The following is a 24,553-nucleotide window of genomic DNA, read 5'->3' as shown; positions in this document are numbered from 1 at the left end:
TTGTTGCTGATGTCTAATTTAATTCTATTGTTATCAGAAAACATACTTTATATTATTGAATCTTCTTAAGTGTATTGAGACTTGTTTTATACCTCATACTATCATTTGTCTTGGTGTATGTTTTATGTTCACTTGAAAGGAATGTATATTCTGTTCCTGTTGGGTAGAATGGCTATAAATGTCAATTAGGTCAAGTTGGTAGTAGATAGTATTGTACGTCATTAATGATTTTCTGTCTGTTTGTTCTGTCAGTTATTGAGAGAATGCTGTTGAAATCTCTGACTATAATTGTGTCTTTGTTTCTTTTTGTAGTTCTGTTAGTTTTTGAAACTCTGTTATGATGCACATATATGTTTAGGATTATTATGTCTTCTTGATGAATTGACTTCTTGTCATTATGAAATTACTCTTTTCATCCCTGATTATATTCTTTGCTCCAGAATCTACTCTGATTGCTATTAATACAAGTGCTCCAGGTTTCTTTTGATTAGTGTTAGCGTATTTATATATTTTTTCCTGTCATTTACTTTTAACCTGTTTGTGTCCTTATATTTAAAATGGGGTTTTTGTAAGCAGCACCTATTGGGTCTTGCTTTTTTATCCATTCTGACAATCTTTGCCTTATAGTGAGGATGTTCAGGCCACATACATTTAATGTAATGATTAGTATGTTTAGGTTTGAGTTTAAATCTTTTATTGTGCTATTTTTTTTTCTATTTGTCTCATCTGTTCTGCTCCCTTTCTCCTGTTTTCTGCCTTCTTGTGGGTTGAGTGTCTTTTATGATTCCAATTAATTTTTTTTGTTGCCTTATCAGCGATAGTGCTTTTTTGTTTTTGTTATTTTAGCAGGTACTTTAGAGTTTGCAGTATGTATCTTTAACTTGTCACAGTTCATCTCAAGTAATATGATACCAGTTCTCACATAGTTTACGAATCAAACTACAGTGTACTTATGTTTCTCTCCTTCTGGCCTTTGTGCTATTGTTGTCATACATTTTGCTTATATATGTATTATAAACCCCAGAAGAAATTACAGATATCCCGCACATTTTGAAAGTTCACTTTACACCACTTTGCTTTTATGAAAGACCTACATTAGTACCTGTTTTCAGTAACTGAAAGAAATCGGAAGAGGGTTTTCGCTTTTACAAAAAAAGGTGGAAAGCAAAAATAGCGTTTAGCGTTTGTTTTGCAGTGAGCTGTTATAGAGGCAGCGCACATCCTGAGCAGCAAGAGTGGCACCACCAAGCTCCTTCCCTGGGAACTACACTCAGCATCTCAGCCTCAAGCCGCCATAGCTTTGAACTTTGTCTGTGAACATCTGTGTTTTATCTCAATTTGTTTTGTGCATCCATTAGCAAGATGTATCCTAAGGTAATTGCTTCTTCACTTTATGCCATTTTGGCTTACAAAAGCTTTCATGGGAAATTTTGGACAGGAAGGGAAATCATGTATTACTTTTTCTTTAAGCCATTGATTATTTTTTAAAGTGATTTAAATAATAAATTTTATATATTTACCCACATGGTAACCATTTCAGGTACTCCTCTTTCTTTTGTGTAGATCCAGCTTTCTGTCTGATGTCATTTTTCTTCTGCCTGAAGGATTTCTTTTAACATTTCTTGTAGTACAGTTCTGCTAGTGATGAATTCTTTCAGTTTTGTATGTCCAAAAAAAGTCTTCATTTTGCCTTCATTTTTAAAAGATGTTTTCATTAATACAGAGTTCTAATTTGATAGTTTTTCTTTCAGAACTTTAAAGATACTGTTTCACTGTCTTCTGGCTTGCTTATATTCTGAGGAGAAATCTGTCATTCTTATCTCTGTTTCTCTGTATATAATGTATCTTTTTCTGACTGCTTTTAAGATTTTCCCTCTATCACTGGTTTTAAGCAGTTTGAGTATGCTGTGCCTTGGCACAATATTATTTATATTTCTTTTGCTTAGGGTTTGTTGATATTCTTGGGTCTGTGTGTTTGTTTACAGTTTTCATCCAATTTGGAAAATTTTTGTGCATTATTTCTTCAAACATATTTTTCTTTCCCTCTCTCTCCTCTTCTGAACTTCAGTTATATGTATACTAGGTGCTTGAGGTTGTTCCACAGCTCACTGATGATTTGTTCATTTTAAAATCTTTTTAGACTTTGTGTTTCATTTTGTATGGTTTCTGTTGCTCTGTCTTCAAGTTTACTAATTTTTTTTTGTAATGTCCAAACTGCTATTCATTTCATCTGTGGATTTTTTAATCAAGATATTATAGATTTCATCTATAGAGGTTCAATTTGGATCTTTCAGATTTTTTTCATGTCTCTACTTAACATATTAAATCTTTCCTCTGGATTCTCAAGCATATGGAATATAGTCATAATAAGTGTTTTAGTATATTTGTCTATTAATGCTGTCATCTTTGTCATTTCTGGGTCACTTTTGATTGATTTTTCTCATATGGGTTGTATTTTCCTGCTAATTTGCATGTCTAATAATTTTTTATCTGATGTCAGACATTGTAGATTTAACCTTATTGGGTACAGGATGTTTTCATATTCCTATACAAAGCTCCTCTGAATACTTACCCGATGACCTGTGAGTTATGAAGTTTTCCACCCTGGCTGGTGGGAACATGTGATTTTTTTTTTTTTTTAATGTGATATTTTTGATCCCATGTGAGCACTGGTAGCTTTAATATTTTGGGGCAGTTATTTCTCTGTCCTCAGGTAGTCTTCCTCATATGCATCCTGGGCAGATCTTTGGTGTTCTTGCTCTGTGCATTCTTTCCTCTCTGGTACTCTTTCCAGTGAACTCAACCTGCCTTGGCCTCCCCAGAGTTCCAGCTTTATCTCCTCAACTCAAGGAGACTGATGAACTTCACCTGGATTTACCCTACCTGAGTTGCTACCTGGAAATTCTCTCCAGGCAACAGGTTGGGGGCAGTTGGCTGTTGGCAGTGGGCTCATCTTATTTGCTTTTTGTCTTTCAGAAATCTTTATCCTACATTGCCTGATATCCAGTGTCTTTAAAACCATTGCATCATATATTTTACACAGTATTTTAGTTGTTTTAGGTGGGAAGATTAAATCTGACCCTGGTTATTCTATTGTGGTACAAAGTGGAAGTCCCCTAGTTTATTATTACATAAACTTTTAAGAGTCTGAGCATTTTAAAAATTAATTGTACAGAACTCAACATAGCTTTATTCCTTAATAGATTATGTTCCTGGTTCTAATATAGCACATGTATAAATGTATTTTTTGTAGTGCAGTATTTTTAATGAAAATTTGAATACAGAGGTTAATAACAATATTATTTTTGTTTTGTTAAAATCACTTAAAAGTTCTGACAAGCATAGGTAGTTTTTGGCAACGGAATTAAAGTTTAAATGTATTTTATATGTATAAGTTATATATATATTTATTTATTTACTAGGTCTTCATCCTCCTGGTCCACCTTTAGCAAGACCTATTCTGCCCCGAGAACGAGGTGCTCTGGATAGAATTGTTGAATATTTAGTTGGTGATGGTCCACAGAACAGGTAATGTTTACTAGGGTGGTAGATAAATGAAAATGAAGAAAAGTTTATTGGTTAGGGTATGTGTGTGTGCACATGTACTAGATGTTCTGCAACTTTGTGGTTCTTGTTTCCTGATTTTAGAACGTAATGGAGTATTTTATAGCCCTGCAAAAGAGTACATATTCAATTATTTTTCAGTAGTAGCTTAAAGTATCTAGATAAAACATTTAAAACAGAAAAAATATTGTAACTCTGCTATGTTATAACTGCACTATAAGGTAATTTTTAGAGAAATTGAATCATTTCATTGACTCTTTTGAACTTGAAGAGCATGTAAATAGTGAAAAGTTGGTAGGTTGTTAGAAATGGAGTTTTATAGATGTGAGTACTGGACTTGATGGTGATAATTTTAATAACAGTGAGGACAATTTAATGTATTTGGCACTTACAGTTCCAAAATGCTTTTCCAGTTATTATCTTAATTGATCCTTGTAATAACTGTAGGATTATAGGTATGATGTGAGCAAAGCAATTGTCATAGTATAGACTTTTAAGTAATTCTTAGGATATTCTTAGAGTAAATATTTGACAAGGTTATTGTAATATTATCATTTTAATAAAGGGACTAGAATTTAATGTTAATGTGAAAATTTATATGTTATCCAAAACAGATAGAATGTTGTTTGATAGGGCCAAGTATTTGTTAAGTACATATGCAGAGAACAGAAAGATTACATAAGTAGAAAATGCAGAAGATGTTTAAGTGTAACTGGGATAGATACAGGAATCATGATGTACAGAAATTAACCTTTGGACTGGACTAAACAAAATTAAATTCATTTCTTTACTACAAGACATCTCAGAGGTTTTAATAATACTCACTGTGAATCTCTAAGAGGTTTCATCTTTTCCAGTCTTATCTGACCACAGATTTGGGATCTGTCATTCCCAGGAATATGTGTTAGAAAACATTAAAATTTAAGTGTTCTGTTATCAAATATGTTTCTGCTTACTTAGTAAGAATATTTTCATTTGAGTGTTTCTTAGTTTATTTTTAATTTGATGTATAAATTATATTTTAAAATAGTTGAAATTTTGACTGTTAGCATGTTTAAAGAGTATTGTTTATTGTTTTATAAGTAATATCTAATCTACTATGACACATTTAGCTATATTAAATGCTATGTACTGTGTACTTTAGCTGTGATGGCTAAAGTAGCCTCTCCCATGGGTTTTGTCTGCATTTGTAACTGGTCTATTCATTTTTCCTTTTGGTGTAGGTATGCCCTTATATGTCAGCAGTGTTTTTCTCACAATGGCATGGCTTTGAAAGAAGAATTTGAATACATTGGTAAGAATTATTTGGCAGTTAGATTTAAATGTTTTAAATATTTCATTCTATGCCAATTCCCATGTAATGCCATTTTATTTTAGGTACTACTCTTTATATGTTGTTCAGGCATATTGTAGAACACAGAGCAAAGCAAGAAAGACAACTCAGGTTTTTTTCTTCGTACAGTATACAGTTGTTCTTTTTTTTTTTTTTTTTTTTTCGTGCGGTACAGCATGTGAGATCTTAGTTCCCCGACCAGGGATCGAACCCACTTCCCCTGCATTGGAAGCACGGAGTCTTAACCACTGGACCGCCAGGGAAGTCCCTAGGCCAGTTGTTCTTAAACTTCACTGTGCATCAGAATCACATGAAGAGCTATTAAAAATTGTGATGCCCAGGTCCCACCTACAAATAATCTGCTTTAATTGGTCTGGGGTGGGGTCCAGGAATCAGCATTTTTTTTAAAGCTCCTCAGAATATTTTTATGTGCAGCTACTAGTACTTAAAAATATTGAACTAGAGAGCAGAAGCAAGAAAAACTACAATCCTGCAGCCTGTGGACCAAAAACCACAGTTACAGAAAGATAGAGAAGATGAAAAGGCAGAGGGCTATGTACCAGATGAAGGAACAAGAAAAAACCCCAGAAAAACAACTAAATGAAGTGGAGATAGGCAACCTTCCAGAAAAAGAATTCAGAATAATGATAGTGAAGATGATCCAGGACCTCGGAATAAGAATGGAGGCAAAGATTGAGAAGATGCAAGAAATGATTAACAAAGACCTAGAAGAATTAAAGAACAAACAAACAGAGATGACCAATACAATAACTGAAATGAAAACTACACTAGAAGGAATCAATAGCAGAATAACTGAGGCAGAAGAACGGATAAGTGACCTGGAAGACAGAATGGTGGAATTCACTGTTGCGGAACCGAATAAAGAAAAAAGAATGAAAAGAAATGAAGACAGCCTAAGAGACCTCTGGGACAACATTAAACGCAACAACATTCGCATTATAGGGGTCCCAGAAGGAGAAGAGAGAGAGAAAGGACCAGAGAAAATATTTGAAGAGATTATAGTCGAAAACTTCCCTAACATGGGAAAGGAAAAAGCCACCCAAGTCCAGGAAGCGCAGAGAGTCCCATACAGGATAAACCCAAGGAGAAACACGCCGAGACACATAGTAATCAAAGTGGCAAAAATTAAAGACAAAGAAAAATTATTGAAAGCAGCAAGGGAAAAACGACAAATAACATACAAGGGAACTCCCATAAGGTTAACAGCTGATTTCTCAGCAGAAACTCTGCAAGCCAGAAGGGAGTGGCATGATATACTTAAAGTGATGAAAGGGAAGAACCTACAACCAAGATTACTCTACCCGGCAAGGATCTCATTTAGATTTGATGGAGAAATCAAAAGCTTTACAGACAAGCAAAAGCTAAGAGAATTCAGCACCACCAAACCAGCTCTACAACAAATGCTAAAGGAACTTCTCTAAGTGGGAAACACAAGAGAAGAAAAGGACCTACAAAAACAAACCCAAAACAATTAAGAAAATGGTCATAGGAACATACATATCGATAATTACCTTAAACGTGAATGGATTAAATGTCCCAACCAAAAGACATAGACTGGCTGAATGGATACAAAAACAAGACCCATATATATGCTGTCTACAAGAGACCCACTTTAGACCTAGGGACACATACAGACTGAAAGTGAGGGGATGGAAAAAGATATTCCATGCAAATGGAAATCAAAAGAAAGCTGGAGTAGCTATACTCATATCAGATAAAATAGACTTTAAAATAAAGAATGTTACAAGAGGCAAGGAAGGACACTACATAATGATCCAGGGATCAATCCAAGAAGAAGATATAACAATTATAAATATATATGCACCCAACATAGGAACACCTCAATACATAAGGCAACTGCTAACAGCTATAAAAGAGGAAATCGACAGTAACACAGTAGTAGTGGGGGACTTTAACACCTCACTTACACCAATGGAGAGATCATCCAAAATGAAAATAAATAAGGAAACAGAAGCTTTAAATGATACAATAGACCAGATAGATTTAATTGATATATATAGGACATTCCATCCAAAAACAGCAGATTACACGTTCTTCTCAAGTGCGCACAGAACATTCTCCAGGATAGATCACATCTTGGGTCACAAATCAAGACTCAGTAAATTTAAGAAAATTGAAATCATATCAAGCATCTTTTCTGACCACAACGCTATGAGATTAGAAATGAATTACAGGGAAAAAACCGTAAAAAAGACAAACACATGGAGGCTAAACAATACGTTACTAAATAACCAAGAGATCACTGAAGAAATCAAAGAGGAAATAAAAAAATACCTAGAGACAAATGACAATGAAAACACGATGACCCAAAACCTATGGGATGCAGCAAAAGCAGTTCTAAGAGGGAAGTTTATAGCTATACAAGCCTACCTAAAGAAACAAGAAAAATCTCAAGTAAACAATCTAACCTTACACCTAAAGAAACTAGAGAAAGAAGAACAAACAAAACCCAAAGTTAGCAGAAGGAAAGAAATCATAAAGATCAGAGCAGAAATAAATGAAATAGAAACAAAACAATAGCAAAGATCAATAAAACTAAAAGTTGGTTCTTTGAGAAGATAAACAAAATTGATAAGCCATTAGCCAGACTCATCAAGAAAAAGAGGGAGAGAACTCAAATCAATAAAATCAGAAATGAAAAAGGAGAAGTTACAACAGACACTGCAGAAATACAAAGCATCCTAAGAGACTACTACAAGCAACTTTATGCCAATAAAATGGACAACCTGGAAGAAATGGACAAATTCTTAGAAAGGTATAACCTTCCAAGACTGAACCAGGAAGAAACAGAAAATATGAACAGACCAATCACAAGTAATGAAATTGAAACTGTGATTAAAAATCTTCCAACAAACAAAAGTCCAGGACCACATGGCTTCACAGGTGAATTCTATCAAACATTTAGAGAAGAGCTAACACCCATCCTTCTCAAACTCTTCCAAAAAATTGCAGAGGAAGGAACACTCCCAAACTCATTCTATGAGGGCACCATCACCCTGATACCAAAACCAGACAAAGACACTACAAAAAAAGAAAATTACAGACCAATATCACTGATGAATATAGATGCAAAAAATCCTCAACAAAATACTAGCAAACAGAATCCAACAACACATTAAAAGGATCATACACCACGATCAAGTGGGATTTAACCCAGGGATGCAAGGATTCTTCAATATACACAAATCAATCAATGTGATACACCATATTAACAAATTGAAGAATAAAAACCATATGATCATCTCAATAGATGCAGAAAAAGCTTTTGACAAAATTCAACACCCATTTCTGATAAAAACTCTCCAGAAAGTGGGCATAGAGGGAACCTATCTCAACATAATAAAGGCCATATATGACAAACCCACAGCCAACATCATTCTCAATGGTGAAAAACTGAAAGCATTTCCTCTAAGATCAGGAACGAGACAAGGATGTCCACTCTCACCACTATTATTCAACATAGTTCTGGAAGTCCTAGCCACGGCAATCAGAGAAGAAAAAGAAATAAAAGGAATACAAATTGGAAAAGAAGAAGTAAAACTGTCACTGTTTGTGGATGACATGATACTATACATAGAGAATCCTAAAACTGCCACCAGAAAACTGCTAGAGCTAATCAATGAATATGGTAAAGTTGCAGGATACAAAATTAATGCACAGAAATCTCTTGCATTCCTATACACTAATGATGAAAAATCTGAGAGAGAAATTAAGGAAACACTCCCATTTACCATTGCAACAAAAAGAATAAAATACCTAGGAATAAACCTACCTAGGGAGACAAAAAAAAAAAAAATATTGAACTAGATTAATTATGCTTCTCAAATATGACATACTACATTTTTTGGGTCAAGTGAGCAAAGTTCTGGATTTTAAGATACCTAATGATTCCGGTGACTAGAAATGTAATATCTGTAACACATTTAGATCATTATTAATATTGTTTTGCTATTAGTTAACCTGCTATGTAACTTATTATCTTTTCTGCTTTAAATTGATATTATAATTTTAATAATAATTAGAAAGTATGCTTTAAAATAAACTTTGGTTAGAACACCTGCCATAATATTATTAAAACCACGAGTAATTTCACAAGGGCTAAGTAACTTTTGAAGGGTTCTTTGACTGTTTGTAAAAGTAATCTTGAGAGTTACTTGATTAGTCCTTAAAATTTCTTTGGTTTTATGGTTTTTGTTTTGTTTTTTTAAATTCTCTGCAGCTTTTCGTTGTGCCTACTGTTTTTTCTTGAATCCTGCAAGAAAAACCAGACCCCAGGCTCCAAGACTTCCAGAGTTTAGTTTTGAGAAGGGGCAGACTTTGGAAGGCTCAAGTACAGTTGGTTCCTTGCCCTCAGGAAGTGTGATTTCATCAGAGAACCAGATCAGTGAAGGTATAAATATGTTAATTAAAAAAGTTTTGTCTCTTAATAATGTTTTAGACAAGAATGGATCAGATTTTGCAGCATGCGTATATCAGCTGTTGTTCTGATACTGTGGCCTCCCGTGCAACTGATATGATGTGTTTCAGTTTTAAAATACAGGTTATATTGTGTTAAGCAGCATCTAGAAATAGCTAGGTAAATATTATTTATGGAGTTACCTCTTTTAATAACTGTTGGGAGATTTAACTAGTAATGTTTCCATGGAATTATTTTTCAATTTATTTAAATGAAGCAGATTATGAGAATTATGAAACTACTACTCATAAGGGTAAATTTCTTATAAGCTTTGTAATTAACATTGATAAAAATAGGTTTGTGCCTACCATTTCAATGAATAGAAGTTACTCGAAAGCCGGAAACTTTGGAGTTGGAAAGTCAGCCTTACATTCTTTGGAAGACTATGTTGATAGGACTGGTGTTCCTTTGAAACAAACAATTTATTGAGGTCCACAAGATTTAACACTGCTGATGAATGCCTTTGTTGTAAAACAACCTTATTTTAGAGAAACTGAAGTTATCAGGATTCATTGAGTTTTAGAACTTATCTTTTAATTCTGTTTTAGGAATTCTTGAGGAAGTTTCATGAAAAAATGAAAAAGATGAGATGGAAGATCTGACTATTAATTGCCAGCTATTTCTTGTTATTAATATTGGGTGAGGAGCTGCTTGTTAAGCAGCTCTGAATTATGAAGATTGCTAAAATTATGACAAAGGCCCTGATATTTTGGTGCTTTACCTGGTACAGAAAAAAAAAATCCATATGGGAAGTTCAGTTCACATAGTTTAAGTAGTAGTCAGTATGCATCTTTTTAACTTCTTGAGATTATCAGTTACATATATTTGATTTCTTTATAAAATCACTGAGTAGTAGAAAAAGTGCTTAAACTGAGAATAATATATGAGGCAATGAATTTTCACATATCTAAAGTTTAGTATGAAACTGTGAGTATCTTTTTTTTTTTTAACTTCGAAAAATGAACCTAAAATATGTGTGTTGACTTGGGCTTGGCTTTTGGCTTACTAACAAATATCAAAATGAATTTGAATACAGATAGCCATGACAAGAGGCCTGTGTACTTCCAACACTGAGTCAGTGCATTCGTCTTCTCCAAGTCTGCAACACCGACTCCAAACACAATATCAGATTTTTTCTTTTGCTTAAGTCATGCTCTGAGCTGCATGCTGTCACATGCAAATCATCTGCTTTGCCATTGCAAGCCTCTTGGAACTGAAAATTAAAGAATTCCATAGTGAAGATGCCTAGATGAAAAATTGGAGTCCTTTCCATGAGTAACCTTGCTTATGAAAGCTAAAGTGAATATTTGAAAGCCAATAGTTGGGACAAAAGAAAAGAAAAAACAGCCAACAAAATAGATATCTTGATAATGAGTCCCATACTTTATATCTTCTGCTAAGGTCAAGATGCACAGTTAGCAAAACAACACCCAGCTATACCTTCCCTTCTCATCTAATCTAGGAGGAGCAATACCCCAGATGTCTCATTTTTTGTCAGAAATTTCCGGAATGAAGTCTAACTGGCTCAAAGTCAACCCTAATAAGGTAACATTAATAGGTGAAGACATTGAGGCAGGGTCTGATAGTTCCACAGTGCTAGAAACTGAAGCGATTCCATTTGGTTAAGATAGTCTGTAGAGTAGTAATTTCTTCGTTCTTCTGTTTGGATTCATCAAAATGGCTATTATGAGCACCTTTTTACTTCTTTGGCTTTCCAGAAGACTGAAAATTTTTTCGAAGACTCCTGTCTCAACACTGTTGATATACAGTTATCAATTCCAAGCTGGATTCTATTAGTAAATGACAGGAAGTATTTTGATGAACGGATGAAGCTGCATTTATTTGAATGCTGGTAGCATACCTTTATGGTTAAATTGAACTATGAAGTAAGGAACATATCATCTGAATCAGCTACTCTCTCTGCTGACAGCCAATGTGATTAAGGGCTTAGATTGCTGATTTCTACACTTTTGACATAGAAACTTGAGGTCTGAGAGAAAAACTTTCCGTTTTAATATTTATATTTTTTTAAAGTATTGAAGTAGCTCCTTGAAATTGCATTACTGAATTTACAGATGGAACCAAAAGGTAACTTTCTTCCATCTGAATTTTTTTTCAAAAAATATTCCACAACCATTTATATAAATCTAGAGTTAATAGAAGAAACGTTTTTTTTCAATTTATGATGCAAGACTTTGAAATTAAGTTTTGTCTTGATCCTGCTACTGGAAGATTTTGCGTTTAGGATGAGGCACAAGGCTTTTGAAATTTTTGGACCACTCTTTAGAACAACATATGAAACCTTGGAAAGTTTTCATCAAAGAAGGAGACCTAGAAGAAATTCCTCCCATTAATTGCTCATTTGAATTCCTAGTATTTTTTATAGAACTGTGTATACAGATGCTTTGGTAATAGACTATTAAAGAAAGCAAGATATTAGGATTGTCATTTTATCTAAAAGCATACTAGATATGGTATGCCAAACTAATGAACTGGTTTTTGGTTCCTCGGTTTCTTTTACTGTGAAATGAATAGTACAGTAATATTTGAGTCTCTGCTAAGCCATGTTAAAGTGGGTTTATCAGTTTTGTTTTTTTTTTAAAATGTATTTTCCAAAATAACTGATACATAGCATTCTTTTTGTTAGATATGGTAATAATTAGAGTACAAGGTTTCTACACTGTTAGTATTTTAGTAAAGTGATTTGGAGTTAGCATGTTTGAAAAATGTTAATATCATTTTCATTGTTCAGTTATATTTGGCTAGAGCTTATGTAATTATTTTAGTAGAATATAGCTTTATTCAAACTGGAAAATACTTGCTAATAATAAACTCATGGCATCTAATCAGTACTATCAAAAATAGTGATTAAAATTTATATAAGGTGAAATGTATCTGATAACCTGATTTCTGCTCTTCCTTTCTTTTAAGCAAATATACTGTAATATTAGGTTATGTTGAACTAGGGAAAAATCTTATTTTTAGTATTGCTTATTTGATGCTACTAGGAAATTGAACTATTTGATAATATAAATTTTATTGAATTCGTGTATTTATCAGATCAAAAAAAAACTATACCTTTATTTATATTTAGCTATGTATAGCTTACTCAAGATGTAAACGTGCCTGTAGTATGGTTTTGCATGTTGTTTTAGATCATATAGATCTTTTAGCCTTTTGATTCCCTTTTCTAAAACACCTTCACCTAATAGTTTTACATTATTACTTAATAATGACATTCTAAAGTCTCATCTAATGAATTTGTTCACCAATGGTAAATAATTACACAACATTCTGTGTGTTTAAGATAAGCTGTTTTCTCATAGGTGGTTATCATTTATTTGAATTTTGTTTGTTGAACCATTGAGTTGAGTTTTGGGATGAAATTCATGTCTTTGGTCCTTAAATATAAGTTGGCCATTTTTCTTAAGGCAGAAAAATCTTGCAAAAACTGTTTGTTTAAAATCTGTGAGTTCAAAGACAAATTGTCCATTTTAATTTAACATATTTCCTTTAGGTAAGTTTTATAGTCTATGCATATAGTAGGTACTGATGTGTTAGCAAGGCAAAAAAAAATTTTTAAGTTATTATAAAAAGGAATAAGAAGTAAGAATCTAAATCACTAAAATATGAGGGGTTTTGGAAGGCATAATCTAAATACAATCATGTATTTTGCTGTGGAAGTTATGTGTTTCTTTTGGAGATATATGAAATTGTTTTGCTAGACTATTCTTTAATTTTCTTAGAAAGTTATTCTTTTAAGAGCTAGAATAAAAACCTAAAGGTAAGGTGATCTTCTTAGATGTTTTTGCATGTGTGTGGTTTACAGGTGAGGCAGTGGTATTCACTGTACAGTTACACTCAGTTTTACAAGTCTGAGCTCTGTCTAGCTGAACTGAAGCTTTGCCCAGACAAGTGGAAGCCAGTTGTTACAATTTTGTGGAAAAAGCTTCTCTCTCAAGGATAGTGGGTTGGGAGTTGGGCAGGGATAGGAGTCAGGTAAGGAACAAATCCCTTGGGTAATTTTTGTTTTATCACATTGTGATCTGTTGTTTTCTTGGCATTACAGATGTCAAAGGTGATTTTTAAAATTTTCTTACAGATTGAATTAGGTCACTCATGTAACTTGCATCAATTTTAGTCTTAAACTGGTGCTGCACAGGGAGAGTAGGCCTGTTTTATTAGTGTGAACATGAAAGCTGGTTTCTCTTTTGGTATTTTATGCCCAAATATTGACATCTACTGTAATGTATTTTATACCACCAAGCTATTTTAAACTTCACAGAAAAAATTCACTGTTTTTATTAGAATAGGCAAATGATAGCCCCCCACAGAAATAAAGTAAGTACTTTTGGAATATATTTAATAAACTTGTTATAAAGCTCTGTGGTTTAGTTATTAAACTGATATGTAATTAATTCTCTGTTAATCTTGCACACCTAGTTTACTTCAAGCTTATTGGGATGACCTCTCACAAAATGGCATTGGTATCCATACACTGAATATCTGTGTCATTTAGACTAGCTGATATCTGCATTATAGATATTATGACACATACCAAATTTTTATAGTGTTAACTGCTATTAAAATTACTTTTCTAAAAATTAACCTGGGGGAAGAAAAGTAGTCCTTACTAGGCTTTTTGATTGTTCTCCAGCCCTACTCATCATTTCACCAGTTTTTAGTCTTCTATATATTTTCTGAAATACAGTGCAGTATTGATGAGCAAGTTTTGTATATAATGCTATTTTCTAATTATGACAGCACATGGTATTTCTTAGAATTCACCTCTATAGACATTAAAAAATTAAGTATTATAGTTCTTCTCTTTGTATTAACTGCTTCTTTAAGATCCCAGAATTTTTAAATTAAATCGGATTTGACTGGGGATGTATCTGATTCTGAAAATAGTTACATCACAGAGCTTTAATACGATAAATCATGAACTTTGATACCTCTCCTGTTTTAAGTTTAGTACTGAGGCAATCTGTCAAACAGATTATGACAAACTATGTGGGCCTATGTTCACTTAAGCACGTTTATTGATGAGTTGAGTCCTGAATTTTGAGCTTTTTGTTTTTTCATTTCATGTGACTTCATTGGAGGGCTTACTAAATTATAACCACTTGTAAAGTTCTTGGCAAGTAAGTATTGCTCTATGGCCAGAGAGTTGTGGAAAACCATGACTCTTAAAATTCTACTCTGGATAAATATGTGAAGGTAGAATTACAAATGGTTAGTGACTCCTGAAATTTTCCACTGAAGAGCTTGCTTGCCCTTAGAGCAGAAATGATCTGTACATGTCCATAGAGTTTCATTTCACTTTCTGCTTTTTCTGTGAGCACTGGAACATTCAAGTAACACAACTCAAATGACCTACTGCTTTTCTGCTTTGGATTTTTGTAAGATTCCAAGTGGTGCAGCAGTGCCATTTGAAGTTCCTTTTAAGATAAAAATAACATTTTTGTGACGTGAACATTCCTCACTACTTTTTGTGAGCATGTGAAATTTTCATACAGTAAAACCTCATTAACTTGGATGTCCCTAACTATGCAATTTTGGCCTTTTGTTCTATATATAAAAAGAGAGAAAGAGATTGTAATTAATTTTGTAAACTAGGGTCTAAGATATCTGCTTTAAATATAATTTTAAAAATATTTTTCGACTCTTGGCATAGAGTGTGTGATTTATAGATAATTTGTATTTATTAAAACTGATATGATAAAACCATGAATTTGTTAAGACCTCCATGTCAATATGTGTGCGTATAGCACATAATTTCTTTGCAAAACTATTAATTAATTCTATTTAGCAAAATTCTGGCCTGTCCTATATAAGGAACAAAACTAGAACTTTTTACTAGTGTAGACTGACCTTTCCTCCAGATTTTTTGAATTAGTAACATTTGTAGTTTATTGCAAGGGATCTTTTGTGATGGTATGAAAATCAGCTTATTTGCTTAGCCGATGTAGTTTAACCATATTTCTCCTAACAATAATATTAGTTGCTGTTTATTACAAAAACAAAACAAAGAAACACCTCAAAGTTAGGTTTTTATCTTTGATTTGGAAATTGGGTGGCTCAAAGCTTTCTGCTCCTGTCATTCCCTTTCCTATCCCTTTCTATAAACTTTAAAGAATTAAAGTTGTTATTATTAAATTATTATTAAGAGATTTGAATTTAATGAAACTCAAAAGAGAGTTTGAAGGGAGTAAGTTTTCAGGTAGGAACCAAGACCCTTACTTGGCCTCCGCTATGGAGACAGGGGCAAAAGACCCTTCCCTTTCTCTCCCTAGCATTCAAGGTATGTAGCATATTCTGACCCAGAGGTTTAAATCCTGAGGACTTGTCTTGCAGAGGGATGAGGGAAGATTTGTCATGCCTTTGGAAAAGGTGGATCCAGACCTCCCCAGTCATGGACAATAGAGATGTAAATCAGTGTGGGAAATCACGCCACATACACACACACAAAGGTACACATTTACACATTGGTCACAGTGTTGCCTGGACGCAAGGGAGACCAGTTCCTTCAGGAAACATAATCTGGGAGTTAATACATTTGCTTTTTTTGCTGGGCTGTTGTCTTATAGCACATAATTCTGTTGGGACTTTGATATATTTGGACATTCAACTTTCATACCCATCTTGAAGTTCTTAAATATTATGAAAGTTCATATATTTCATGAACTATGGGTCTTTAGGTAAAAGTATGTTTGTGGGTTTTTTTCCCCCCAATTTGTTTTTTCCTTCATTCATACCAATTCATATATGGTATGCTGTAGGGAGTTAAGTACATATTTTTTAAGATTTTTGAGGTTAATGTTAGACCATTCTACTGTTTCTTAGTCCATGTTTGCATGTGCTTATCTTATTTAGTAGTTTTAACATTTGGGTATACCTAAAGTCTTGACTCTTTATCTTTTCAGAATCTTTAGAAGAACAAGATGTTCTAGATAACAGTACAGAGCAGACAGATGACAAAATACTGGATACAGAGCAGACAGACCCAGTGATTGAACAAGCATCTGGCACAGAGAAACCAGAGGAGAAGCAAGAAGAGACCGAGAATGAGGAAACCTCAATGAATAAAGCCAAATCAACAGTTCCCAGAGCTGATGCTATTCCTAATCCTGAACTAAGTGGAGAATCTTCGACAATGTAGTAAATGCTTCCACGTGCCTTCAACTGGATATTTGTAGTCTTGTTGATGTCAGTTATTGCTTTCTTAGGTGGTGCTTTTTTTTTCCCCCTCTAAAGACATGCTTGATGTCATCTGAATTTCCGATTGCCTAGCTATTTCAATATGTCAAAGTTATGTCTACTGCTATTAAAATTAAAAGCAAGTGATATCAGTAAAGTAAAATCCTTTTTAATGTATAAAACCCACACTGTTTAGACAGCTTTTAGGTATTTTTTTCCATTCTAAATGTAAACAAATATAGCAGTTTTGTTTTTTATTTGTGACCTGTAAATACTATCCATTTTGACATAGGAAGAACTTTGGTTAGGAATAAGTTCTAATAGCGTTTGTTTTAAGGAATGAAACTCAATTAAGATTTTTAATACTACATCATTAAAATGGATAGAATTTTAACTCTTGAGATATTTTCCAAGGGGTAAAATGTCTATTTAGGCATTTATATTAAGAGGTATGAAAGTTACTACAGTAACAATATAGGCATTGGTATGAATTCTCAGTAAGAATGCAGTCGAACAGTCAAGTGCAGTGTTAATTTTGATGTCTCTTTTTTTGCACCTGGGCCAGAGGTACCTGATGTATATAATTAGCTTATGTTTACATATTAACATATAGGAACTATCTCTGCACTTGACTGTACTTGAATTTTGAGCATTATTTATATTTGTAAAATGATGATATTATAAGTGAATTTTGTGCTCTATTATGTATTTTGTTAAGGAAAATAAAGATGATCTGGCAGCAATTTCTTTCTGTTAAATACCTAGACTTCTTCAGACAGTATCTTGGTGGCTGACATGGCTACCTGAAAAGTCTTAGGAGGAAAAGCTCACAATTCAATAAATCAATAGATTCTGCTAAGAGCAAATTATGATCTTTTTATTCAGACTTGTTGCCTTTCAAATTCAGAGAAATAGTGACATTTAGAGGTTCTAATCAGAGGTTAGATTTTTCTGATTCATGAAATCCTTAGGCCATTTGTAGTTTTTAATTTTGAGAGACATAGTTTTGTGAGAATAGGCAGTTAATTACTAGTAGTTCATTGGATTTAATATGTGTATTAAGGATTAACTGGGAATTTTTTTTGACCCAGAATAGTAATTCTTGTACTTTAAGTACAGTGTTGTTATCTTTTCTCTCTTCCTTTTATCTCTCTTCTCTATTATTAAAAAAAATTGAAATCAAGTTATGCCAAAGGGAGGAATATATAGGAATGGTGTATATGGCAAGTATTTCTAAGTTGTACACAGTTTATTAAAAATTTAATAAAATACCATTTGTTACCATTTAAAAATTCATCTTTATGATTTAATATCTTATATCTGACAGGTATTTTTAAGGAATCTAAATCTGTTGATAGTCTGAGGCATCATGGTATAGTGACCAGAGTTTTCAAGATTACAGGACTGGGCTTAAATTCCAGCTCTTCAGTCTTGGGCAAATCAGCTGATCTCTCTGAGACTGTTTTTTCATCTGTAAAATTGGAAGAATAATACCTATTTTTCAGGTATGGGGACAATTAAAAATAATTTATGTAGTGTGCCTAGCTCACTGCCTGATAATTAATAGATATTAAGTAAATGGTAGCATTTTATACTATTGATGTCCTTGTGAAATATGGAAGGGCTATAAATTCTTCCTCTTGCAGATAAGGAAATGAAAAAACAATATGCACATATAATTCAGCTGTTCAAAATCAAGCCAAAGTTTTCTGCATCAGCTTTTCTTTATCATATACATGTATATAAATGCATAGGTTAAGAAAATAGGAACCTGAAACTGTGGAATATAATACTACAGGATATAGACACTCTCTCTTTTTTTTTTTTTTTTTTTTTAAGCCCATCAGATTTTTTGTGTGTTATTGGCCCATAACACTTTAGTAACACCTTGCTGAGTCTTCTTGTTATAAAGCATTCAAATTCTGATGTACATTACTGGAAAATGAGGAGTACCTCAGAGAAATATAATTTAATGATAGAATTAAGCAGATATTATGAAAAGTATCTATGGAAGAAGGTTAAAAGGTTAAAAGGTAAATTAATGCAACGGGTAACATACTGTAATCATATAGTACCCTTTAAAATAGAAAAGTTTATTTTGACATTGTAATAAACAGCTAATGGTTGAAAGAGTGGTAAAATGTCCTATTTCTGATTATTAAGACTAGTATAAATGAGGAAAAGCAAACTAATAAGTGCTATTAGTTAGAGTGATCTTAACTTCCCTACTTACTAATGCTCAACAGGTCATCACCTAAATTTTTCTCACTATACCCTCAGCGTAATCTACAGTCATGAGCTGGCTTCTCTCTCCTTGGCTCTTCCACCATTATGCTGCAGTCTCAGGGCCTCTTTCAGTTCTCTGACCAAGCTAAACCCTTTCCCATCTTAGGTCTCAGCTTAAATGTTCTTTCTTCAGAGAAATGCCCTCCCAAGCTCCGCATCTAAAGCTAGCCTCTGCCTTTTACTCTGTCATGTTACTTTATTATCATAATGTGTAAGTATTTTATCTGTTTACTAGTTTACTGTATCTCTTCAAGACTTAGAGTCTGTGTGTGCAAGGCTCTTGTCTTATTTACCTCTGTTTCTCCAGGGCCTAGCACAATGTTTGACACATTTATTATGTGAATGAATAACTTTGTTGCTAAATCCAGTGAAGACTCTCAGTCCTTAACTTATTCCACTGCTTGGCAGTATTGACACTGTTGAGTACTTCCTTTAGTTTGAAACACTTCTTTTCTTTTGGCTTTTGACTTCTCACACTATTGTTCTTATTTCTCTGGCCCCTTTCTCTGTGTCCTTTGCAGGCTTCTCTTCCCCTGCCCATCCTTTAAATGTTGGTGTTTCATACTTTTTACCTTGTCAGCATTTCTTCACTCTATGTATTCTCTCTCTAGAGGTTCTGGTCAACCCCAATGGATTTAATTACCATCTGTCTCTCTCATTCTCAGATCTTCACCCTTGATCTGTTTCCTTCACTTTAGAGCGATATATTCACCTGCCTGTTGGAATGTCTTTCTCAATCAATTTATTAAAAAATGAACACTATTTTCTCCTTCAAACTTTGTGTTTCTCATCTCATCAAATAGTGCCACTATTCAAGCCGGAAACTAGAATCTGTTCACTCATTCCTTTACCCTTTTCCTGTACCTTAACTGTCAATTTCTGTATCCTAAACATCTTTCAGTTATATTCTCATTTCTCCATCCCATTAACATTACTTAATGATAGTAAACATTTGCATTCTAACTATGTGCCAGTCAACATGCCAACTGTTGTATGAGTATTATTTTATTTGTTCTTTGGCAAGAACCCTGTGAGGATTTTTTCCTCTGGATTATACATGAGAAAAGAGGTGTAGGGAGTAAGCAACTTGGTAAGTGGAAAGTCTGGGGTTTGAATGCAGGCAAATGACTTCAGAAGTCTTACTTCTTATTACTGTTGTACTGCCTTCTAATTCAAGCCTCCTTCGTCTCAAAACTGTCTCTTAACTGGTTTTCTCGTCTCCCGTCTTGCCCACAGCTATCTATTCTGTGCACTGTAGCCTGAAAGAGTTTTCACAATTGGAAAACAAATCATGTCATACCATTGCTTAAACCCTTTAATTATTCCTCATTGTTCTTGGAATGGGGTCCAAACTTACCCATATGGCCCACAAAGCCTGTGTAATTTTGCTCCTAGTTAACTCTGGCATTTCTCACCACAGCTACTGCCACTGTTCCTCTCCCCTTGTTCCCCCATGTTTTTAATGTAGCTATACCGTTTTCTGTGGTTTGCATATGCAGTGTTTTTTTCTCTAATCCCCCAGTCTCCTGGTACTCTTTCTCTGCCTGGGGTATCTTCCCACTCACATAGATATGGGGACACTCAGTAAGTAGTTGTTGAATTCAATTGAAATAGTTCCAGTTAGAACCCAAGTTTAGAAATTTTGCTAATTATTGTTATTAAGCTTTGCCCTTTATTCTTGTAATTGGTCTTTCTCATTGTATGCATTAGACACACAATCACTATTGTTTGGTGAACATAATTGAATCAGGAGAGCTACCGTTTCATGAGGTGGGGGGGAAGATTCTAATTATATAATGATTTTTTCATTAAATATTGTATGCTGAGTGTTGGAAATACTAAATGACTTATACAAAGTCATAGGGAGAGCTAGCTACCTGAGCCAAGCCAGAACTCAGATCTCAGCTCTTAATGTAGGATGCTTTATATTAAACCACCATTTTTATACATTTTACACACCATTTATATACAATCAATATTGATGTTAGAGATTAAGATTATTTAAAATATGTAACATGTTTACTTCTATTTCCAGCTGACAGTAACTAACTATCTTAAAACATTTTACTTATTTTTTTCCTTATACCACTTCACAGTGTTACTCTACAGTATTACCTGTTGGCTTGTGTGCAGATCAGTTAGCAGAAGGGTCGAAGAATGAGCATAATTTATGGAATTATGGTAGCTATTTTGAAACAATTATGGAGAACAGAGCTGCTTTAGAAAATTGAAAGAAAAATAATGTGGTAAGTTATCTAGTATAACTTCAATTCATTGTAAAAATTATAGAAGGGATTTAGATATAGTTTATGAACTCCCAAAGAGCTATTAAAAATAATAAAAGTACTTATGTAAAGATAGACCAAGATAGAGATAGTTGTGAATCAGTGATCTGCTAAATCTTACAATTTGTAATTTGACTTGTTTCAAAGTTATTAAAGACCTAAATATATTAACTCTACCAAGTTAATAAGTAAAATGTGGACATAAAACAAACAGATTTTGTGTTGTTGCTGTTACTGCAAACAATTTTAATACAAGAAACTAGTGTCTTACTTTTAAACAGTTCAGTGGTAGAGCTTCAGTTTCTGTCTTGATTAAAACCAGTTGAGATAATCACACAACAACATGGTCAGAGCTGAAGAGGAACAGCTGCTAAAAAACAGGAGCCCCAGTCAGTCTCTGTTCATGGTCACCTGGTCAGTTGACTTTATTATGCATAAAAAAAGATGGAAGCCAATGAGACTGGTTAACAAGTTTGCTGGTGACCTCCTTTAAAGTGTTTGATTAATGTCCACAGATTCAGGCTCTGAGTTTGGAAAGATAAACATATAAATATAGAAAAGTACATTTATGAGAATATAATCATAAGAATAAAAATTAAAATATGAGTACAGAATTAAACCTTATTAAATTGTATCAATCCATAAACTATTTGTCTAATTTCTTTCCTCCTCAGAAACTAATCTACATTTTCTACTTTAACACTATTTAAAACTTCCTTTAAAAAAATTGTTGCATTTATTGGATAGTAGATATCCCTCCAGTTACCTTTATCAGTTTGCCTTTGTATGAAACTTAGATTCCATTTAATTTCCCATTCTTTCTCCTTCAAAGGTCCTGTTATATGTAGTTTAATTTATACTATCATGTAGTTTTAGGAGAAGAAAATACTATCCACTTATGTAGTTCTGTATTATTTGATGTTTTTTAAAACCTAGAGTTTCTGCTTTATGCATTTTTCTCTTTTTAAAAAGATATTTATGCCTTCCTTTTTTCTTTGGCAGCACAACTGATAGAATCTGGAAGCACTCTGAGGAGATTAAAAAGAGTTCTCAAAAATCTCCCTCGTAAATTAGTTTTTTAAGTTCTTATTCCAGGATTATATGAGAATAGGCCAAATCTTCAACTGCCAAAGACTTTTACCAGATCCCTGGCACTTGATTTAGGAAAACTGGGAAAAATCATTTATTTTTGTGGAAATAAATATTTCTATCTTAGTCTGATTTTGAAGGATAAAGAAAGTGGGGAATTAAATGAACATTTTTTTGAATACCTATTCTTGGTTAGGCACTGTGCTCTGGGTACTTTCATATACATTCCCTTACAGTCTGTGTGAGACTATGAGCTATGTGAGAGGATGGAATCCTGTCAAGCAGGGATTAAATTAATTTCCCAAGATCACTTAGTTTATGGATATTTTAAATGAAACTGGAACCTAGGATCTTTTAAGTCCTGTCCTTTTCGCTACTACCTACAAGCCCTCTACTTCTTTTTCTTTGGTAGCTGAAAGAAATAGACCCAGGCTCCTGGGTTTCTCATTTTTGTGATAACTCAGTTGTTACTTCTTCAGGGCAATCTTCTCTTAGCCTAACACTTGTCAGACTTTCCACTCACACACACCCTCCCCTTGAAATGCTTTCACAATATTATCTTTTGCACCAGACTATGAACTCCTTGAAGGCAAGGACATGTCTGGTTTTGCTTATTATATTCCTAGTGCCTGGCGTATAGAAGAGATAATAAATTATCTGTTGAATGGTAGTATGCGTGCATGTACACACACGCACAATGGGAAATACCACTGCAGTCTTAATGCAGATTTTATAGTGTGAAGAATTTTGCAAATCTCAAATTATTTGAATTATTGAGAAGGGAAAGGGCCAGAAAGCTTGTTTCTCACAATTTAGGAAAATTCCAATTGACCCTTTTGTCTTTTTTGTTTTTTAATACATTGTCCACATTGCTGTTGGAGTTTTCTAAAACACAAACTTAAAAATTATTGTAAGGCTCCTTTGTGTATGGCCAACTCCTTAGGTGGCTTGTAAGCATGCCCTCAGAATCTAAATCACTTTTCCGGCCTTGTCTCCCACTATTCTCCCTCGCGCTCTGACCACAGGTGAGTCTTTCATACTTCTGAGAGATGCCCTGCACTGATCTTGCATGACGCTACTCTTGTCAACTCTCATTTCTTTAAGAACTAACTCTGTCTGTAATCTGAGTGATTTCCTCAGCCTTCCTAAGCAGTCACTTGCCTTTTGTTCCCAGTGTACTTTATATACCAGGTGTAACTTGTAGTCTCCTGATGTTTGCCTCCCTCATTTGATTGTAAACACTGAAGAAAGGCCATGTTTCTCAGTTTTTATTTTCTCACTTTTTTTCTCTTCAAACAAAACAGCACAAATTAAAACAAAACTAAAACCTGGCATGGTCTCTGCTACATGTACGTTTAGAGAGTGGATTCCTATAAGTGATAGACCTGAGTTGATCAGCACTAGTGGTTGGTGTGCTACTTCCATCTGAAACTCCTACAAATATAGTAATTGGGGCTAGAAAGTGAGAAGGACTGGCTCAAGATATAAGAAAATGGAAACTGTGAGCACACTGAGGGTGGGGAGGATTCATTTGTTTTGAATTCTTAATGCCTGATACAGATGCTCAATAACTGTGAATGAACAGACCTGGAGAAGGCCTAAGAACTGGTGTGCTGAGGGGGACCACAGTGTCAGAGCTCTTCCTTGACTCATGTGAGTCCATTGTTTGGGTATGATTTCTAAATTGTATGTATAATTTGTGTTCTTTAGCAAACTCCCATTCTTGAAGATCCCTATACTCCCCCCACCCCCGATCCCATATTTTACTTACCTGTGGAATGAGGTTTTTAAAAATACCTTGTTTTTATGTTTATTTTTATTCATTATCTCATTTCTGACCATTTAATGTTGCAACTGACATTAAGTTAGGAATTTTATGGATTAAGTTGCTGCTTTTTGGACATTGGTGGAGCCTGGACACACACACACACACGCACTCACACACACACGCACACACGCACTATATATATAATTTAAGAATATTTCCTCTTTCAGTATATAAGCTATAGGAATTCAGACCTTAAAATTGAGTACTTTCCTCAAAAAATCATTAAAGGCAAAGTTTACAGTACATGGCAAGTATAATTAAAACTTGCATTAGTGTGGTATATTTTATGAATTATAGTCAGCTATGTTATTTTTTTCTGAAAATGAGAAAGGCTACTTGTGCCTTATTGTCTATAGCAAGAATTCTAAAGGCTTGGCTTACCTGCCAAGAATTGACATATTTTATTAAATTACAGTGGTATGCTTAAAAAAAACCCTTTTCCTAGGAACAAGAAGGAATCAAATTTTGGA

At 33.9% G+C, this 24,553-nt stretch overlaps 1 protein-coding gene across 3 annotated transcripts in view; it reads left to right on the top strand.

The window, feature by feature from the left end:
- The window catches only part of LNPK (lunapark, ER junction formation factor), a 92,825-nt gene extending 75,487 nt beyond the window's left edge, over positions 1–17,338 (top strand). Inside the window, exons 10-14 of one of the 3 annotated variants that reach the window (XM_036858041.1) lie at positions 3,423–3,528; positions 4,788–4,858; positions 9,159–9,329; positions 10,858–10,940; positions 16,322–16,463. In XM_036858041.1, coding sequence (XP_036713936.1) covers positions 3,423–3,528; positions 4,788–4,858; positions 9,159–9,329; positions 10,858–10,940; positions 16,322–16,330 — 440 coding nt within the window. In that variant the 3' untranslated portion in view covers positions 16,331–16,463. Of the gene's footprint in view, positions 1–3,422; positions 3,529–4,787; positions 4,859–9,158; positions 9,330–9,943; positions 10,752–10,857; positions 10,941–16,321 lie in introns of those variants that run through there. The other 2 variants (XM_036858040.1, XM_036858043.1) reach the window with 2 other exon arrangements.
- Positions 17,339–24,553: the final 7,215 nt, after the last annotated feature.

Source organism: Balaenoptera musculus, chromosome 7 (genome assembly GCF_009873245.2).
Source record: "Balaenoptera musculus isolate JJ_BM4_2016_0621 chromosome 7, mBalMus1.pri.v3, whole genome shotgun sequence".
In the NCBI taxonomy this organism is placed as follows: Eukaryota; Metazoa; Chordata; class Mammalia; order Artiodactyla; family Balaenopteridae; genus Balaenoptera; species Balaenoptera musculus.
The sequence above is the reverse complement of the archived record's forward strand: the minus strand, read 5'-3'. Positions and strand labels throughout refer to the sequence as shown.